Source organism: Botrytis sinoallii (genome assembly GCF_014898435.1).
Source record: "Botrytis sinoallii strain Bc 23 chromosome Unknown BSIN_004, whole genome shotgun sequence".
Lineage (NCBI taxonomy): Eukaryota > Fungi > Ascomycota > Leotiomycetes > Helotiales > Sclerotiniaceae > Botrytis > Botrytis sinoallii.
The window spans coordinates 3,143,896-3,162,784 of NW_024066031.1; the positions used below are offsets into that span (position 1 = coordinate 3,143,896).

Here is an 18,889-nt window from a genome sequence, read left to right on the forward strand (position 1 = left end):
TGTCCATCACAAGATACTAATCCTATAACTCTTAGTATTCTAGCTTATTCTTTTGTTCTGGGACTAATCCCCTAGGACATTATTAATCCTAGTGAAGCCTTTTTGCTTATTGTGTTTTGTTTTTCTTAGAACCTATTGTTCTAGAAACTATATTCTAGGGTTCTAGAGTATCCTATAACTAATACTATATACATGCCTGAGGTTTTCCTTAGATGCCTAGTGTTCCCCGGTATACTGCAGCTGAATCACTGAGGCCTATAATACCATTATAGCCTATAAGTTGGTGATTCTACAGCCTGTTACTAATCCGTTGTAACACAATAATTAGTATTTATTAATAAATCACTTAAAGCCAATAATACAAAAATATAAACGAAAAGCAAATACAACAAAAAGGCCTCTTATAAGAATCCAGCGGTTAGGCCTTCTCATTCCAAAGACTCAACACTTGAAGCTACTCCACCTGTACTATTCGATTAATTGTAGAGCAGATCTAACAAAAAGATTAACTAAAGAAGAAACAGCTTAAGCTTTCAAAAAATGATAACAACAATTCCCACTCAAAGATTACATAATCTTTTTTGATAAATTAAAACAAACTATTGATTGCAAATATTATATTGACTACAAATACACAATATATTATAATAGCATTCAAATAGCCTCCGAATTTAAGCAAATCCAAAGCGATTCATATATATTTGATATAGAAACAATAGGAGTATAGTATGGATTGGAGTATCTAATCATTATATTTGAAGATCCCCCAAATAATCGGATCTGGATATATATTGATAGTATATCAGTTATTTGGGGTATATAGAAATACATTGTTTATAATGTAATAAGTCTTTTATAAGTATTATAAAGTAATAAAACAATTCAATATTAAGATAAAATGATCACTTGAATATATAGAGATTGAAAATAATAAAAAAACAGATTACTTAATAAATATAGATGTAATTAGATCTATGTCAAGGTACGGGTAAAGACTTATATTGTATCATAAGGGTAGAAGAGCTATGGAAGAGTGAAGCCCTACTTATAGGAAGTAGGGCACGCTAGTATGCTGTGCCTGAGGCACGAAGGCAACTATAGATCATGTAGTTGGTTGCTGTAACAGTACCCCCTGTTCAAAACGATTGGTCTATAATTGCAATACCAATTAACCTTTTAGAAAACAAAATAATATTAAAATACTCTAATTTCTACTATTAGATTAAAATGAACTTTCTTAGAAGTAGTAATCAATTACCAGAGCTTTTTAGATTTGTTTTAGTCTCGATTCGGGGGTATGCTTGGTATAAATACTAACAGAAAATCAGGAATAGTAGATCTTTTGAAATCTATTCAAGTAGGCGGTTCTGGTTTATCTGGATTTGCTAAATGGAAAACAATGATTATATCTTTTTAGCTGCAAAAGTCTTTGACAGGTTGTTAAGATATTGAGTAATGTTTTATTTGACTTGATAATGAAATCTGTTCTCGTTATAGCAATCAAATAGTTTATCGAATTTCTATCGCTTGGTTTCCTTATTCGTTTCATTATCTCTTTTTAGGATACAGTCTTGGTTTTGGCGGGATTTGGTTTTGTTGATTGCTTCTTAACCGGCTAGTTTAGGTAAGCGGTAGAGTGGTCGGAATAATAAATTGTGGAATACTGGAAAGATCTTAAAATTAATAGGGAGCTAGAATAGATAGATTTATTTATAAACTTTTAGAATCTTATAAAAACCATCCTATTTGTTATCACCTTTTTTTATTAAGCGATTGGTTTTTATATTCTTAATACTAATCTATACTTTGTTATTTTCTTTATATAAAGAAGTATTGATATGAGTCTTATTAGTATAATCTTTATATCTCTAAATGGATTAAGCGGCTAGGACTTTTAATTTTGTTAAGATAATATCAAATCAATCCGTAATCTTATTAGCCTTTAGAAACTCGTGTTTATATTGATATAATAGATTTGGGGGAATAAATAAAGAAGGTTTAATGTTAAAACGTGAATAAAAACCGTAATTAGCGAAGAATAGGAATATGCCGGTAGTCTCTAAGGTGGTATTATTAAGTGCAAACTCTATAAGTGGGAGCTAATCGTATCAGTTATCTTGATGGAAGTTCATAAAAGCCCGAAGATATTGTTCTATCATGATATTGATCCTCTCTGTTTATCTATCAGATTCGGGATGGAACAAGAAGGATTGTTTCAAAGTGATCAATAGATATTCGGATAAGTGCTTCCAGAATTCTGATATAAATTGTAAACCTTTATCGGATACTATATTATCAGGTGCATTGTATAGGCAGTAGACTTTTTCGACAAACCAATCAGCGAGCTCCTTTGCAAACAATCCTATAACCGGAATGAAATGATGTATTTTCGTTAAATAATAGATAACTGTAACAATATGTTAATACTTTTTGCTATAGCATTTACTAATTAATAGTGATATAATGTAATCAATGGAGATATCGGACTAGAAGCGGAATGGTACTGACAGGGGTTCTAGGAATCCGGATGCAGCAAGATGGAAGGCTTTGGTTTGAAAGTAGAGTTGACAGGCTTATATGTAAGTTTCGATTTCCTTTAATATATTAAGTCATCAGTATATGCAGGAGACAAAATCAATAGTTTTAACTCGACCAGGATGTTCTATTAGACTAGTAGAGTGTGTTCGATATATAATCTGGGTGTGAAGCTTTGCGGAGAAAGGAACAAAAAGATGGTCGCGATAAAAAATTTTATTATTGATTAATTTATAGTTTTGAAAAGCAATTTAAAGGTCTTTTCAGATCGATAGTGGCTAATGGCGAGCAATTGGGTTTTAAAGTGTTTTATGTATGATAATAATCAATTCAGATAATTTATATGCTTTATTGATAAAATTGTCAATCGGCTTCTCAGTATTGGGGATGATTATACTTATAAATGCTACAGTGAGGTCAATATTGTTATTTATTTATCGAATGAGATTCTTAAATATAGTAATATTGAATATTCTTTTTGGAAGAATTGTTTATAAACGATTCTTGATTTGGTTATTATTAGAGTTGGTGTATATAAAGCAATCTTTTGTTTTCCTATTTAATATATTAAGACGAACTGCTTTAAAACCCAGTCTATATATGATACAAAAGTTGAAACCAGTTAGGAATTTAGTTTATTTAGTTTATCTTTGATTCAATATTTTTATTAATATGAAGTACTCTAGATTCTTATAATTAGTAATAATCTTGAACGGCTTTTGAGTTCTATATAATTCGGGTCTTATTCTTTTAAGGACTTAATAATAACTAGTAGTTTCTTATTATAAATCTTGTAATTGTATTCGATAGTATTGTATTTTGAGAAGAAGTATGTAATTGGGCATAGTCAGCTTTCATCGTTATATTGAAAGAGTACTCCATCCACAGTTTAGTTAGAAGTATCTATCTCAATAACTATATAGCGATAATAATTAAACATTGCAAGAACTGGAGTGGAGATAAAGGTATACTTCAGGTTTTCAAAGATATTCTTTTAATTAGTAATCCAATTCTATATATTCTCTTTTTTCAATAAACAATTTAAAGGTTCTATGATTTTAAAAAAGTTGTAAATAAAGTATCAATAGAAATTAGCAAACCCTAGAAAGCATTAAAGATTTTTTAGCTTAATTAATAACTTCTATTCGAGGATAATCTTAACCTTATTAGGGTTCATCTCGATATTATTAGGAGTAATGATTAGGTCGAGATACTTTGTTCTCCTTATTTCGAATTCATATTTATCAATATTAATTTATAATCTAATATCAATAAATCTCTAAACAACTTTATGAATTTACTTTCAATAATTTATAACATTCTCAGAATAGATCAAGATATTGTTTAGATATATTGTACAATTCTTATTCAGGAGATTAAAAAGAATATGATTAATATAGTTCTAAAACGAGGCAGAAGTATTGCAAAGGCCGAAAGGTATTATTAGGGATTCGAATAAATCGAAACGAGTTGTAAAAACAGTCTTTTATTTGTGATCTTTTGCGATCTATAGTTTATTGAATATAGTAATAATATCCAATTTGATATAAACTTTAGTATAGTATAAAGTATCGAAGGTTTCTTTAATCAGTAATAGTGGATAATAGTTTTTAATAGTAATATTGTTTAGTTTACAATAATCCTAGCAAATTTGAATACCCTTTTCAGGCTTTGCAGCTAAAAGAAGTAGAGCGGCTAATTAGGAATGGGATTTGCGGATGAATCCTTTATTTAGATTATCATCAAGCCATTTACAAATAACTTGGAGTTTGACTAGGAATATTAAGCAATCTTTATTGTATAGAGGCTCTTTACCTAATATAATCTTAATCTTGTAATTCCAAGAGTGTTATAGCGGAAGTTTGTTAGTAAGGAAGAGTAAAAACCTAGTGAATAGATTACAAAGTCAGGGTAATAGTTTACTCTGAATCTTTGTTATAAATGGTACAGGTTGGTCAGTCTTTTTTATGAACTTCTTGATATTGTTTTTTATAATACTACAATATAGTTGAATAGGATCGTTTATTATTATACAATATAATTCGCAAACTCTATTTAATTCATTCCAGATTATTTTTATAATATAAGCTTTCTGATCTTTATAGAATTGAATAAAGCTATTAGCTATAAGAAACTTTATATTATTCATTTTCTATCAGATATTTTATAAGACATTAATCAATTCCTTAAAGAGCTTCTATAGCAATAGGGGGTTCAATAGAGGTAAAACGTTTTGGTTTCATAGCAGTCTTTTGTATATTCTAAAGCCTATGATAATCTGTACTAAGGCTGATTTCAGAATCGGCCAGTTTGATATTATCTTAGTACAGATCTCTGTTTTTTCGTTGATTCGGTGAGTATAGTAGTAGTTTGAATTGGATAGTATTGAATCAATAGAATCTATATTATAAAGGTTTCTATCAATATTCCTTTTTATAGCTAAAGTCGGAGGATCGTATTCCAAAAGTATCAACTAGTCTTGGAATAAGAAAGAAAAAGTTTAGAAACTTTCATCAATGATTTCTTCAACAAAGACATGATATAAGGTTGAGATAGATTTCTTTAAAGTAGATTTCAAAATAGATTTCCTAACAGGTATATATAATATTGGATTGAGCATTATATTTGCTGAAATCGGTATATTATTATAATCAGGAATGACAGTTGTAGTAAAGTTAATTGAATAGTAATATCTGGAGTAGTATATAGATGTGAACTTAAGAGTTATTGTTATCTAATTAATAATAGGATTATAATATTGAAGCCATGGAAGACCGAGGATTATAGGGTTTGTGTTGAAAAGATTGGTAATATAGAATAAGCTAATTTCTTTATAATTATTAATTTATAGATCTAATAATACATATTGAAATAGGATATTAAAAGTTTTTCTATTTATAAATAATAGATTGCAAATAATAGAAAGGGAATATATAGAAATACTAAATTTAGATATAAGGATTCTATCTATAAACCTATATCCTATAGCTTCATTATTTACTAAGCCAATAAATAGGATAATCATGTTAGATATAAGGAAAATTTCTATTAAGATTTTAAGAGATTTGCTATTTATTATTTTAAGATATAAAAGATTTCTAGATATAACCAATCTCTTAATCTATAAAGACAAACTTTCTATAAAAAACCTCGATTCGTGATTATAAATCGAGATTAATCTTTTAATATATTTAACTAGGGAATTAAATTTCCATTATCATTTGAATATACAGAGCTTTTAACAAATCCGCTCAAATCTCTGCTATCAATGAGAACTGGAGAGGTATATCGAAATAATACTGTGGTAATCAGGAAACAATTAGTAGATAGGAATATATTCTAATAAATAAGATTATAAATATTATAATAGGATTCGGGATTATAATAATAATCAGTAATAGGAAAACGATGAATATTCAAAGTATATTGATTTGTGGTAGGGGAATGATTAGGGTATTGTATAGTTTCTGAATTGGTATTATATTTTATATTATTGTATCGCTTTTTTTTGTAATTGAATTTAATATAACTAGGCTTTTTGTAATAAAGATAGAGGCCAAGATCTAAATATTGTTCTCTATTATAATGTAATAAGGGTTACTGGCCTTGGCGAGTAGTATCCAATTGTATAGAATCTCTAAAAGAATCAGGCATAGATATTATAGTAGTAATAATAGGTTTCTTTTTATTAGGTTTTTTCTGATTATTGAAATTGATATTTTGGTTCTTGTATTAATTATTAAGATGAATCTTCTTCTTTAAATTATTGTAGATACTTTGTTATCAGATTATCTATATGTTGATATTGATAACAGAAGGTTTATTGGAATGATTAATTAAAATATTGATTAGTTCTTATAAGACTTTGAATTTAAAATCAGCGATTTATTATTCGATAGTCTTTTTGTATTTAATAGTAAACTGCTTGAATTTGGTAATAAAATTATCAAATAAGGTCTTCTTTATTTTATATTTATTATAATCTATGGAAGCTTTATATAAGAGATCTAGAGTTTGATATTACTTGTTTAATTCATACCAGATACTTGTTATAGTATGTTATCCAGAAGGCTAAAGATCAGAATTATATATGTTATTTGTGATTGTATCAAAGTGTATCTGATTATTTGTATAAATAGGGCTAGAAAATAAACTAATAAGAAATATGATTTTCTAAAACTCTGATTCATTTTCGTAATCCACAGTCAAACAGCAATTGATTATACTACAAAAAGTTATATATTGATCTTGATGCTTTGTAATATCTTATTTATTATTACTAAACTTTTCAGGAATAGCAAAATACTTACAATAAGATGAAGCTTATGAATTATTGTGAATAGCAATCTTTAATATTTCAATTGTATCTTTTAATTCAATAATCTTTGATTAAACATTAATGGCTTGGGTTTGAGCAGTGGTAGTTTGGGCTTATAATAAATCTGCAATCGATTCGATCGATTCAAATATGGCTTGAGCGATAGTAAAGTGTACAACGTTTGGATTATTGAATAGATTTGTAAAGGGAAAGATATTGGCTTTGACGAAGTTGAAAACGTAGTTCAAGAAAAGGAACTACAAAGGTAAGCCAGATATAGGTGCTTCTAATACAGATACTTGTTCACTCATTTTCAGTACTTTTTGAGGCTCAAAATATTGATGGCAGGGTGTATAATGGATTAATGGTAAGTGCGATCGGTGTGATCGGGATAAGGTGTTGGTGGGGTTTGAAAATAAAATAAGAAATAAAACTATAATAGTTTATTTGAAAATGGTACAAATTGTTAAGGTATAGGTAAAGACTTATATTGTACCATAAGGATAGAAAAGCTATGGAAAAGTGAAGCCCTACTTATAGGAAGTAGGACGTGCTAGTATGCTGTGCCTGAGGCACGAAGGCAATTACAGATCATGTAGTTGGCGCCGTGACAATCTATAAACTAAGCAATCAACAAACTATCAATAATCAATAGGGTTTGAATAATTGTTTATCAAAAACGTTTATATATAGAATCTATTTGATGGGAAGAGATGAACTCCTTTTTCTTTACTAGCTATAAAGAGTAGTTTTCTAGATACAATATAAAGAAGTTAAAGGAACTAATTTTACTAAGAACAATCTTATATTGATTAATAGTTATGAAAATAGATTATAGCGATTATACCACTTATTATTAACAATTTGATTATTAAAACAACAAGCTGGATTGCTTATATAACAATACTAAAGAACTATGTTACAAACATCGTTTTCCTAAAACACACAACACATCAGCGAGCTTAGATCGTACTAAGCCGCACCTTCCGACTACATAAGCTCTAGTATCAGACACAGCTATAGTCGTCGCCAACAGCGTGAGCGCTATGGCGACTACCCCTACGAGGGTGCTGATTGCGATTGATCTTTGGTTTATTTGCAATTAATCACTATCTTCACTCTTATTATTCAATTACAGTAGTACAAGTGTCTATAGTATAAAAACTGCGAGAATTGCTATATCAAATCTGTGGGCAATAAGAGGATCCTTTATTACGATACAATTTAATGCTCTCAACAAGCAAGCGCGATTTAAACGTGAGGTCTACGAAGTGTTCGAAACAATGCTTTACCAATTTGAAGCTGATAGTATATTAGAGAAAGTAGCCTTTAGTAAAGAAGTATGTAATATAGCAATAAATAATATCAAAGCTAGGTTATTGCAAAGTATGATATAATTTATAGCTGGAAACAGAACTAGTAATAATCCAAATTGTATTTATGCGGATATTACAAAGACCCCGAAAAACTCGAGTGCATTTACAAATGCGAATGTGTATATACAAGGGCAGGCCAATAAGTGGAGATCGGTCAAACCCTAGAAAACCAGAGTGGATACCCATCTATTAGTAGTAGGAATTGCTGTACTAATAGTAAGCCATTCGAATACTTATATATTAAGAAAGGTGATCAATGAAACTATCCCTAATCTGAAAGTAATCGATATAGCAGCTATTACCCCTATAGCTATTGGTTGGATAATATATACTGTTAGTAGTATTATATATAATAAACTCCTCGAAGCTGAGAATGTAGAAAAGATCAAGAAGATTCTGAACTATAATAGTTTAGAATAATCTATAATCTAATATTGCTATATGCTAGAAGGAATCCCAACTTCTCTTGATAATCTAAATAAAGATAGAATACTTATCACTAAGAAAATAATAGCCGAGGAAGTGTTAATATAGATAGGCATTCCCCTAATCGACTATCGAACTATCATTTGAACAGTTGATTTCTATAAGTAGATCTGGATTGTTAGTTTATTAAAAGAAATCTCTTCTTTTAGGCTTTTTAATAGTTTTAAACAAGCTTGGTATATTAAGCCCAAGTAGTACATTACTTACTATAATCCAGGGTGCTAGGGTTTCTATAATCCAATAATATACAAGAGCACCCCAAGATACAACAACTGCAGCGTTCTACAAACGAATCACAATGATCTGTTTGGGTCTAAGTATAAGATCAAGATTGAATATATAAATTGTACAGGACTGTTTTAGGCTAGATATAACAACTGTTTCGCAATACTGTATCGAGTCAATGGGAAAGTTGTATGCTTTATGAAATCTGAAGTCTACGAGATTAAAAAACATAATTGAAAAACTTGTTTAACTACTAAGGCATTAGCCAACAAAATATTTGTCTCAATTGTAACAATCTTTTGAAGTATTATAGTAAAGATCCTCCTCTTGATTTGCGGGGAATATATCATTGTATATGAAAATCTGAGCAGCTTTCAATATGCTTTTTAGAACACCTCTCCGGCTAGTAGTTTGTTCGAGAACTCCTGTTGCCTTAAAAGAAAGTGTTCAAATAAAGGTAGTCTGAATGAGAAAACACTTTTCAATATTGTGTTATTGCAGTATACCGGTATGGATATCGATATTAATCTGAATGAATAGTCACTTCTCTTGGCATTGTGGTACCAGCCGTCAGATAGCTGCAGCCCGATTTATATAGATCGGCTGGGCAAATGTATAGAAGAAGATAGGAGTGTATATCGCGATATTGCAAATGGCATATGAACAAGATTTGGAGGTTCTATGTATACAGGAACCCTCTACATATTCTGGAATTCGAATCCAGAACTATTCGGGGTACAACCTTTTGCACCAACGGATAGCTAAGATAGTCTAAACAGCCCCGAAAGAGAGAGGAAGAGACTAAAAACAATGATGTATATATACAAAAGCAAGCGACTATATATTCAATAAAGATATATTTAATTATACTAAAATCTTTTTTGAATAGAAATGAATAGTATATAGATTATTAATATATATCGATAACCAGATATCAGGGAAATGATGGATCTAGTAATCTCTATGATATTCCCTGATTGTATAGTAGTAGGCGGTGACTTTAATGTTAAGCATGATTTATTCGAGTTTGATATAGCTTTGGTTGGCTAAGGAGTTTTCCTTATAGAATAGTCCATTTCGAGTGGGATGGACTTTATCGGGATTTCAGGAGTCTCTATCTACGAAGCAGATCATACAATTGATCTGACCTTCTCTAATATTCCTTTTGCTAATATTATTGTTAATATTAATCTGAAAAGCGATTTCAATCACAAAATATAGATAACTATAATTCTAAACCTCACTTCATTTATTGTTAAGCCCTTTAGTTATATAATCAGTGAGAAAGGCCTTTCAGTTTTTTAGAGGATTATAAAAAACAGAGTTTCTTATTTTCCAAGTTTAGCAAATATATCTGCCAAATAGATCAATAAATTAGTAGGAATACTAGATTCTTTGTTTGAATCGGCAATTCACTTAGCAAAAAAGGAGAAAGGTATTTCCAAATGTTTTGTCTTTTAATGAATAAGCAAATACAGAATGGTATATCAAAACTATAAAACAGTTAGAGCTGAGGGCACTGATTAGGCGGAATAATGGCGATGGGGATTGATGACTATAATCAGAAAAGCAAAACGCTAATACTGATATGGGATTATTGATGGGGTAAGTTGTGACAAAGATTTATATAAAGTGATTGGTTGGTATAAGCTTGTTATCAATCTCAAAGTACTGTTTTTAGTTATCGATAGTATAATAATCGAAAACATTACGGAAAAAGCCCGGGTTTTATAAAAGGAGATCCTCAAGTATTTCGATAGCAGTAATAATCTTATAACGGACCTACTCCAGTCAGGCTATATATTTAACAAACTTCTATAAAATACAGAAGTGTTTTTCGAAGAAGTGGAAAAGAGCATTATAAAAGTTTCGAGTATTTCATTAGGATCCGATCAGATCACTATTTGCCTTCTAAAGGCTTGCTAGAACTTTATTGAATTGGTGATTGCTGGAATCTTCAATAGATGTCTGCAACTTAGCTATTTTCTAAATAGATGGAGATAGATAAAGATAATAATGATCCCTAAGACTGGAAAGAAAGATAAATTGTTAGTATGATTCTGGCAATCGATAGCCCTATTCTCATATATCTCAAAGAGTCTAGAATATATAATCACTTAATGTATCTTATGGATTGTGATGATAGTAGGTATACTCAGTCCTTAATATAATAAAGTATTCCCTAAGCAAGTAGTAATGGATCTAGTTATTTCGTTTGTACATAATATCGAAAAGGCTTTTGCCTGCAAACAAGAAGTCATAATGGTTATACTGGATATACAAGGTGTATTCGATGCACTCCTATCGAACAAGCTACTGGAACGCATGTGCCAGTAAGAATAATCCCGTTTTCTTCTATAATTAATCCAAGCCTTTCTGAATAATCGCTTAATAAAAGTTTGGCTGGAAAATACAATTATAAAATACAGTTGTATCAAGTATAATATCCTGTAGGGCTTCTTACTCTTATTTATACTATATGTTCTATATTTTGCTAAGCTTTTGAATCAAAATACTAAGTTGTACTTCGAATATATTGATAATATCTATATCTACTATATATCCAAAATGTTTACAAGAATGTTGATCTTCTCAAATGCGATTTCTGCTAGATTTTTTAGTGGGGTGAATAAAACCATATAGTATTTGTACTGGAAAAGCTAGAGATAATATATTTCTCCTAGAGAAGAGAGGTGTACACCCTATATTTGGAAATAAATGATGAAATAATAATCTATTCAATTAGCAAGACAAATAACAAAACTATTTAATCAGCTTTATACTAACTGAAAATCTAGTTTGATTGGAAGCTTTTTTTCAAAAAATATATAATAAAACGAAAAGCGAAAACCTACAAGGTTGTAAAGTATATTAAAGAGTTTGTATAGATATACTACAGTCTACCAGCTGTAGTACTATACAAAAAGGTGATTATCTATATCCTCCTCTCTGTCCTCTATAGATTCAAAGTATAGTATACAAGCTGAATAAAGCCAAATCAAACAGGGGGAGCTGCTTGTGATACAATAATAAGTATAAGGCTGGGCAGTTATATTACTAAGATTGATTGAGCGATTGTCCTAGTAGTAAGAGGAGTTATATTTGTTTAATGTACAACTCCAATCATTATAATCCTAAGAGATTCTAAACTACTATTCAGCAAGTTAATACTCAAATAAGTATGAATAAGATTTGTACTCTAACTTCACAAGATGAACAAAAATTATTCACTAGCAATTCGTCTAATATAAGCATTTCAATATAAAATGAATAATATTAATCTTCACAGATTAATTAGATTAATCCCAAAAGCATCAAGATTAATACTCTCCTTACTATATTTCTTTATAGGGAGTTGTAATGATTCTATAGGAGGTATAAAGAAAGAAATAGCTATACTTGAATTTATATAATAATAGAATTATTTATCTGATAACTATATTATAATCTTCTCAAATAATACTGAATAATATCATTAAGGGCAAAAGATAGTTGGCTATAGCTATATAATCTACCAGGGATAATTTCCAATAGTATCCGGTTATAAAACAATCAACCTGCTTTTGTATATCTTTAATACTGAGGTAATAGGTATTCTAAAAGATTTAGAGTGTATTATCTGACTAAAGCCAGTTGGATAGATCACTATATATATCGATAGTACCTTAATCATTTAATATATTAGGAGTAATGCCTCTGACTTATCCCAATAGGCATTTCTATATTATCATGAGATTATAAGGAATAAGTAAGTAGTAATCCAATAATTATTTGAATATACTGGAATTCTTGGAAACGAGAAAGTTGATCGACTCGCTAATCTAGATACTCATAACAATTATATCGAAAACAACAATTCATTGCTCCCTATTATTAGTAGAATAAGCTCAATAATCAAAACTCTTAAATAAAAGGCAAAATAGAAATAATGGAAGCGAAATGAGATTACTCTTATTAGTTGATATTATTACTAGCATTTCAGCTATCAAGTTAAGGAATCTAAGGAACTTGCTCTCCCCCATTTTATTCTTTAGTGATTGGTAGCACTTAAAATCGGATATAGGGATTTTATATTCTATCATTAATACTTTCAGTACAATAATACTATCTCAGAATACTCTTATGGATATAGTAAAGAGTTTGAGCACCTAATGTTTTACTGATATTCTTATATCCAATTCAACAATTGGCTGAACAAACCCAGTTTAATTTCGTAAGATATAAAAAATACAATCGACTATTTCTCTTTTCTTCTGAAAACCCTAATAGATTTCATAATTTTCCTAACAATTACTAATCACTTCAAGCAATCATACTCAGTCTCTTCAGAAATCCTTTGATCTCCTACTTTTATATTGCTAATTAGGGCTGCACTCCTTTTTGAAGCTGTTTTCCCTCTTCCATTACTATATATAAACTATATTAAACAAAAACTGATAATATAAAGCTCTCTAGTCAACTGCAAATCTAAACTATCCAGTATAAAGTGGGTTGAACAACACCAACATTGTAAATAGGAGACAAGCAGCAGAAACACATACAACACTCCTGGCCACTTCTCCTCTGGCCTGCATCACAGCTATAGAAGAACGGAACGCGTGGCTATACCGGCACCCCACTAGCATAGTCCATCCCTAGTACCCCCTAGGAGGTCGTGGCGAGCCCCTGCAGCTTGCCCCCTGGATGTAAATTAAAATAAATAAATAAATAAATAAATAAATAAATAAATAAATAAAGAACTATGTTACTTCTTTAAATACATTATAAATAACCGAAAATATTCAGATTAACCCCTTACCCTTATAGAAATACAATCTAACAAACAGATAATTATATATATCAAAAAACTCTTATATATATCTAATAAACTTACTCAGTTGATTATTAACTCAAAATTTTATATTCAAATCTATTCTAACTATTAAAGAATCTTTAAAAAACAACAATCTTTTTAACAAAACTTATTACTTACCCTTTATAAACTTTTCACTTAATTAATTATTTAAATATATTATATTTCTAAAAACTACAAATCTAATATATAATACAAGAATCCTATTATTCGATTAACAAATAATAACCCACTTTCGCTTCTTCTCCTTTACTATAAAGATCGAAGTCTATAATGAGCCTATCCTACCCGAAAACCAAGCTCTACTTCAACAATAATAACGGTGATATGGGGAATGAGAGGCACAGCCTCTATCACATCGCAGTGGGCTTTCCTTAAATGTCATAAACTAATGCAAACACACTCGATCTAGATCAAATGATCGTCAGGTTATACAGGGATCGAAAGGAATGAGCGTGTGGATGTACTTACTAACAAAGGGATAAGAAAATCAGCCTCAGGGTATACAAATCGATTTACAATAAATGATATCTGCTTTATAGCAAAAACTATTATGAAATCGGCAGTATAGGTGTAATGAATCAAATAGAAACCAATACTCTCTAAACAGTATCAGAAATGGAATCCAAGGAGTACAAACAAATGCCCTAATAAACTAGAATTCTTATAAGCTACTTTTTATTGCATGTTAGTAATCCACTCAGTACATAGTGATTTCGAAAGCTATTATTGATAATTTAAATATAAGAAAGCAACAATTCATTGCTTATGTAATGTATACAAATCCTTCGAGCATATTATACACTGCTTCAAAGTCCTCGCGATCTACAAAACCTGGCCCCCAGATATCAGATCCAAATACTTACTCCGCAATTAGACCAGCTCAAAAACGACTACTGAAACAACTAATGTATACACCAGCCAAGTTCACTGAATTTATTGCTATAACAAACTTCTATAGGAGTATATGCTCTAGAACATTATCAGAAGAATAGAAAAAGAAAATGGAAATGGATCGACCGATCCAAGTGAACATAAATATAGAATAGGAGGCAACCAATATAGCAAGGCTATAAAGAACAAAATCAATATATACAATACACTATATTACACTAGAATATATACAAAAACTACCCTTACAGGATTAAGCAGCTTTCAATCAAAACATTATATAAAAGATTGAAAAGCGTGTACGGAGGCGCTTAGAGGATCGGAGACAAAAGCGCAAGCGCGCTAGCTATCGCTTGAGAGGCTACTGAGGGTATTGAGATCTCATTTTTAGGAAAAGGGGATCATGTAAATTAGAGATTATCCCGCAGTTAGCCCAACCGTAATGCCCCCTGGGAGGTTCGCCTATACGGCCCGGTTGAAAATTACTAATAATAATAATAATAATAATACTTCAACAATAATTCGGATTAAACATTCCCTTCTAGAACAAAAGCGGATTATACTTATAGAGAAGCAAATAGCCCCTAGCATTGAAGTTAAATTACTAAATTCGATTATAATAATCACACTACTCAAATAGTTCCTTATCTTAGTATATCTAAATACTCTTAGAAAGGTTCAAAACAGATATTAATTAATATAAATAAATAAATAAATAAATAAATAATTTTATAATATAGAATTATATTATACATATATTATTTATCAAAACATCTTTTAATTAGTAAGATATTAATAAATGACTTAGCAGATTTATTATAAAGTTTCATATATTTCCTTATTTATTTATTTATTTATTTATATTAATATCACGGAGGTAATAGCTATGTCTAATGGTCACTTTGATCAGGAGATAGGTATATAGAGTGATAATAAACTAGATTGACTTGAGGTGTGATCATAAGGATCATACCTGCTTTATATACCCTGATCAGGCGATGGAGTCGCCTAATTAGGTATATAGGGTATACAAATGAACTGAGTGAAATAGTTTTAGTAATCATGGGAATGAGTACTCCGGAGGAGTACTAGGATTAATACCGTAGGGTTACACTATACGGTGAATTCCGTGACAATTAATTAATATCTATTTTGAATCTCCCTAGAAGTATTTAGATATACTAAGATAAGGAACTATTTGAGCAGCGTGATTGTCGCAATCGAATTTAGCAATTTAACTTCAATACCAGGGGCTGTTCGCTCCTCTACAAATGCGATCCGCTTTTGTTTCCAGAAGGGTACATCTGATCCGGATTGTTATTGGGGTGAAGCTTGATTCCCGGGTGGATAGGCTCGTTGTGGGCTTCGATTCATATATATTTCCTTATAAATATATTAAATCAACCTTATTATATATCTTAATCTACATTGATTTGATTTGCAAATTCAATCAATTTAGTGTAAGCTAATGGTTTAGTAAGATTATTAGTCTTTTAATTACTAGTAGATATATCAATTATGTCTAATTCTTCAAATTTAATAATATCTTTAATATAGTAGAATCTGATTGTTATATACTTAATTTTTTTGTGAAACATAGGGTTTTTAGTAATTATTAGTGTGGCCTCATTGTTTATATATAACTTACTTCTAGTCAAGTTACGTTATAATTATTGTTTGGGTTTAATCTAGTGTTCTTCTGACCTGGCAACGCCCGGTCGAAGACAAATGCATTCCGCCTTGCTTTCGGTGCAGTCTCTCAAGGGTAAAGAGTCAGAGTCGGGCCATATCACGTTGCTAATCGCCTGATATTGAGGTTCCTTTCGAGAGAGTAATAGCGTCAAGTACAGGTTGGAAAGGAGGTGTTTTTTGGAGCGTTTCTTGAATAACCACGCGAGAGAGGTGCTGTCAATTCTGATCAAAGCACATGCCTCCTGTCTGACCATTCAATATCACGTGAGATGTGCTTTTCATTTACCCTTAGCTGGATGATCACGAGGTATGACACTTTGCATCACATAGTAGTAGAATATAAATTCTCAACAACACGAAATCAATCAGCTGCTGAGCCAGACCTGTTTCGGTTGTCCTTCCTGATCGTTTCGGCTCTGATTTGGATATGTCTTTGTTGCGCGCGCAACAGTTGGCTTGTCGAAACTCAAGTGTTTTTCGTGGCCGCTTTGCTTAGCCAGCTGCTGCACCAGCACCTGAGACATGAAGAGCACCATTCGGACGATTTTTTTTGTCTATTTACATGTGCCAGTTGATAAATACTTTCCTATATTATGAGGCTCGGACCACCACTCATTCTGGTGGCCGGAATGAAAGTCGACTAGAAGAAAGTCCCCCTCTCAAAGTTTGACGTTAGCAACCTCAAAAGTCATTACTGTATTCTTATTGAAATATGACCAGAACATTTTTCCACTAATATGAGTATCAACATAATTCCTATACCGGTCTCCACTTCCGATCTGCGTGCTCCATCTCTGGATTAAGGCACCATCGATACCCGGTTGGCTAAATTGCGAGAGGTCGAAATTAAGGTACTGAGCAGACCCCCAATTGACTGCAACGATAATCAACTTCTGATTGCCTGTGTCATAGGCTGCAACGACGTTATCACTTCCGCCATCTAGGATCTGCATTCCCGCGCGAATATGCCTTGTAAATTGCGCCAAGACGAAGTACTTTTGAGATACTGCTCCAACAGTTCCCCCTTGGACATCTGCGTCAATTAAACCCCATCCACCACCATCCAAAGCCTGCCAGTAGACCCATGCTGTCGCGTGTAACCATCGAAAGTCCAAGATGAGATTACTTGCTAAGCGTTGCCCAGTAGCATCGCTCTCCCCGTATTCACTGTTCCAGATACGCTTTCCTGCATTGTTTATAGCGGTATAGAGATGGTCCCGTGCTCCGTCGCCATACTGGTAGCCGTGCACATTAACGCGTCCGATAGTCGATTGTACGCTACCGCTGAACGAGTTCCAGGTACTTAGTGCTTCATCATACGTGTTTTCATCAGATGAAGACACGATAGTTCCAGAGAGACCACGTTTGTCCAGCTCACTTCGTAGCTGAGTAATAACTGCTGATTGACTAGCAATATCGAAATGACATCCTTCCTGAGTTCCAGTCTGGCCCTTCCACCAGTTCGAAATCGGTTCGTTCACTGGCTCGACCGAAGAGAAAATGATTCCCCATGAGTCTTTAGCCCTCTGGGCGATATTGGCGAGATATATAGCGTGACTATCATAATTCCAATTTTGAAGGTTGTCACTTCCATCGTTTGCCCCAGATGGATTGTGGTTGGCACACATCCACCACATCGGGGAATTTGAGAATAGCTCAAAATGAGTGACGCCTCTCGCCTGGGCTTTCCCCATCATCGCACGCTGATTTAAATCAATAGTCCAGTTCCAGGAACCCGATGTAGTGTCGGTCGAAGCCCAATCTAACCAGAATCCCTCGATCTGTCGACTTGTGCTGATCGAAGGGGACTGCACCATACTAGAGCCTTGGAAGCTATTCCAACTACTGGCGCCTGCATTATATCGTACGATATTGAGTCCTAGGCCTGGAACAGAGGTACCATCGAAGGAAATCGAATTCCGGGTGAAAAGAATATCTGCGAGGTCATTCCGTTGGCCAAAGGCCTTCGCCCACCACGCTAGAGATGTTCCCCACCCCTCCCATATTCCCCAATCAGGTGTTGGGCTGATAGTTGTAGTTGTATCAGCGTTTGTAGGGGATAGGAGTGAGAGAAGCAGCCCAGATAGGATGATATGTTCGGCAATCATATTTATGGTCAGGTTGTAAAATGAGGGTTGTAGTAACTTGGAAGTGTTTTGTAAAATTGGCCGACTGGAAAGAAATGGGGGTTATTGTAGAGACTATATAGCGATAGCTACAAGCATAAGTAATCTTGAATTTTATCTCCTATAGTACAAATGTCTCAAATTTCTGTCGTGTGTAGTAATTAAATTAGAATAAAAGCTTTTTACTGGATCATGAACTTAAGAATCTGGAGCTGTCCCAATTTTTTCAGCTGGTAACTTCTGAAAAACTCTTTTGCAGCGATAAACCCTTGAATAAACTCAAATTTAGTTCAAATTCCCGTCACAGGGACTCAACCTTGAAAATTTGAAGTTTTTAGTATTCTTATCTATTGTTTAGGATGTCATGTTAGGGCGGCGGGGCTTTAAC

At 32.0% G+C, this 18,889-nt stretch overlaps 1 protein-coding gene across 1 annotated transcript; it reads right to left on the bottom strand.

Moving 5' to 3' along the window:
• Positions 1–17,034: 17,034 nt before the first annotated feature.
• On the bottom strand, positions 17,035–18,483 carry EAF02_003288 (uncharacterized protein; the record flags this gene model as incomplete). Its single annotated transcript, XM_038899336.1, has 1 exon — positions 17,035–18,483. The coding sequence occupies one exon, from the start codon at positions 18,481–18,483 to the stop codon at positions 17,035–17,037; it is 1,449 nt and encodes a 482-aa protein (XP_038761624.1).
• Positions 18,484–18,889: the final 406 nt, after the last annotated feature.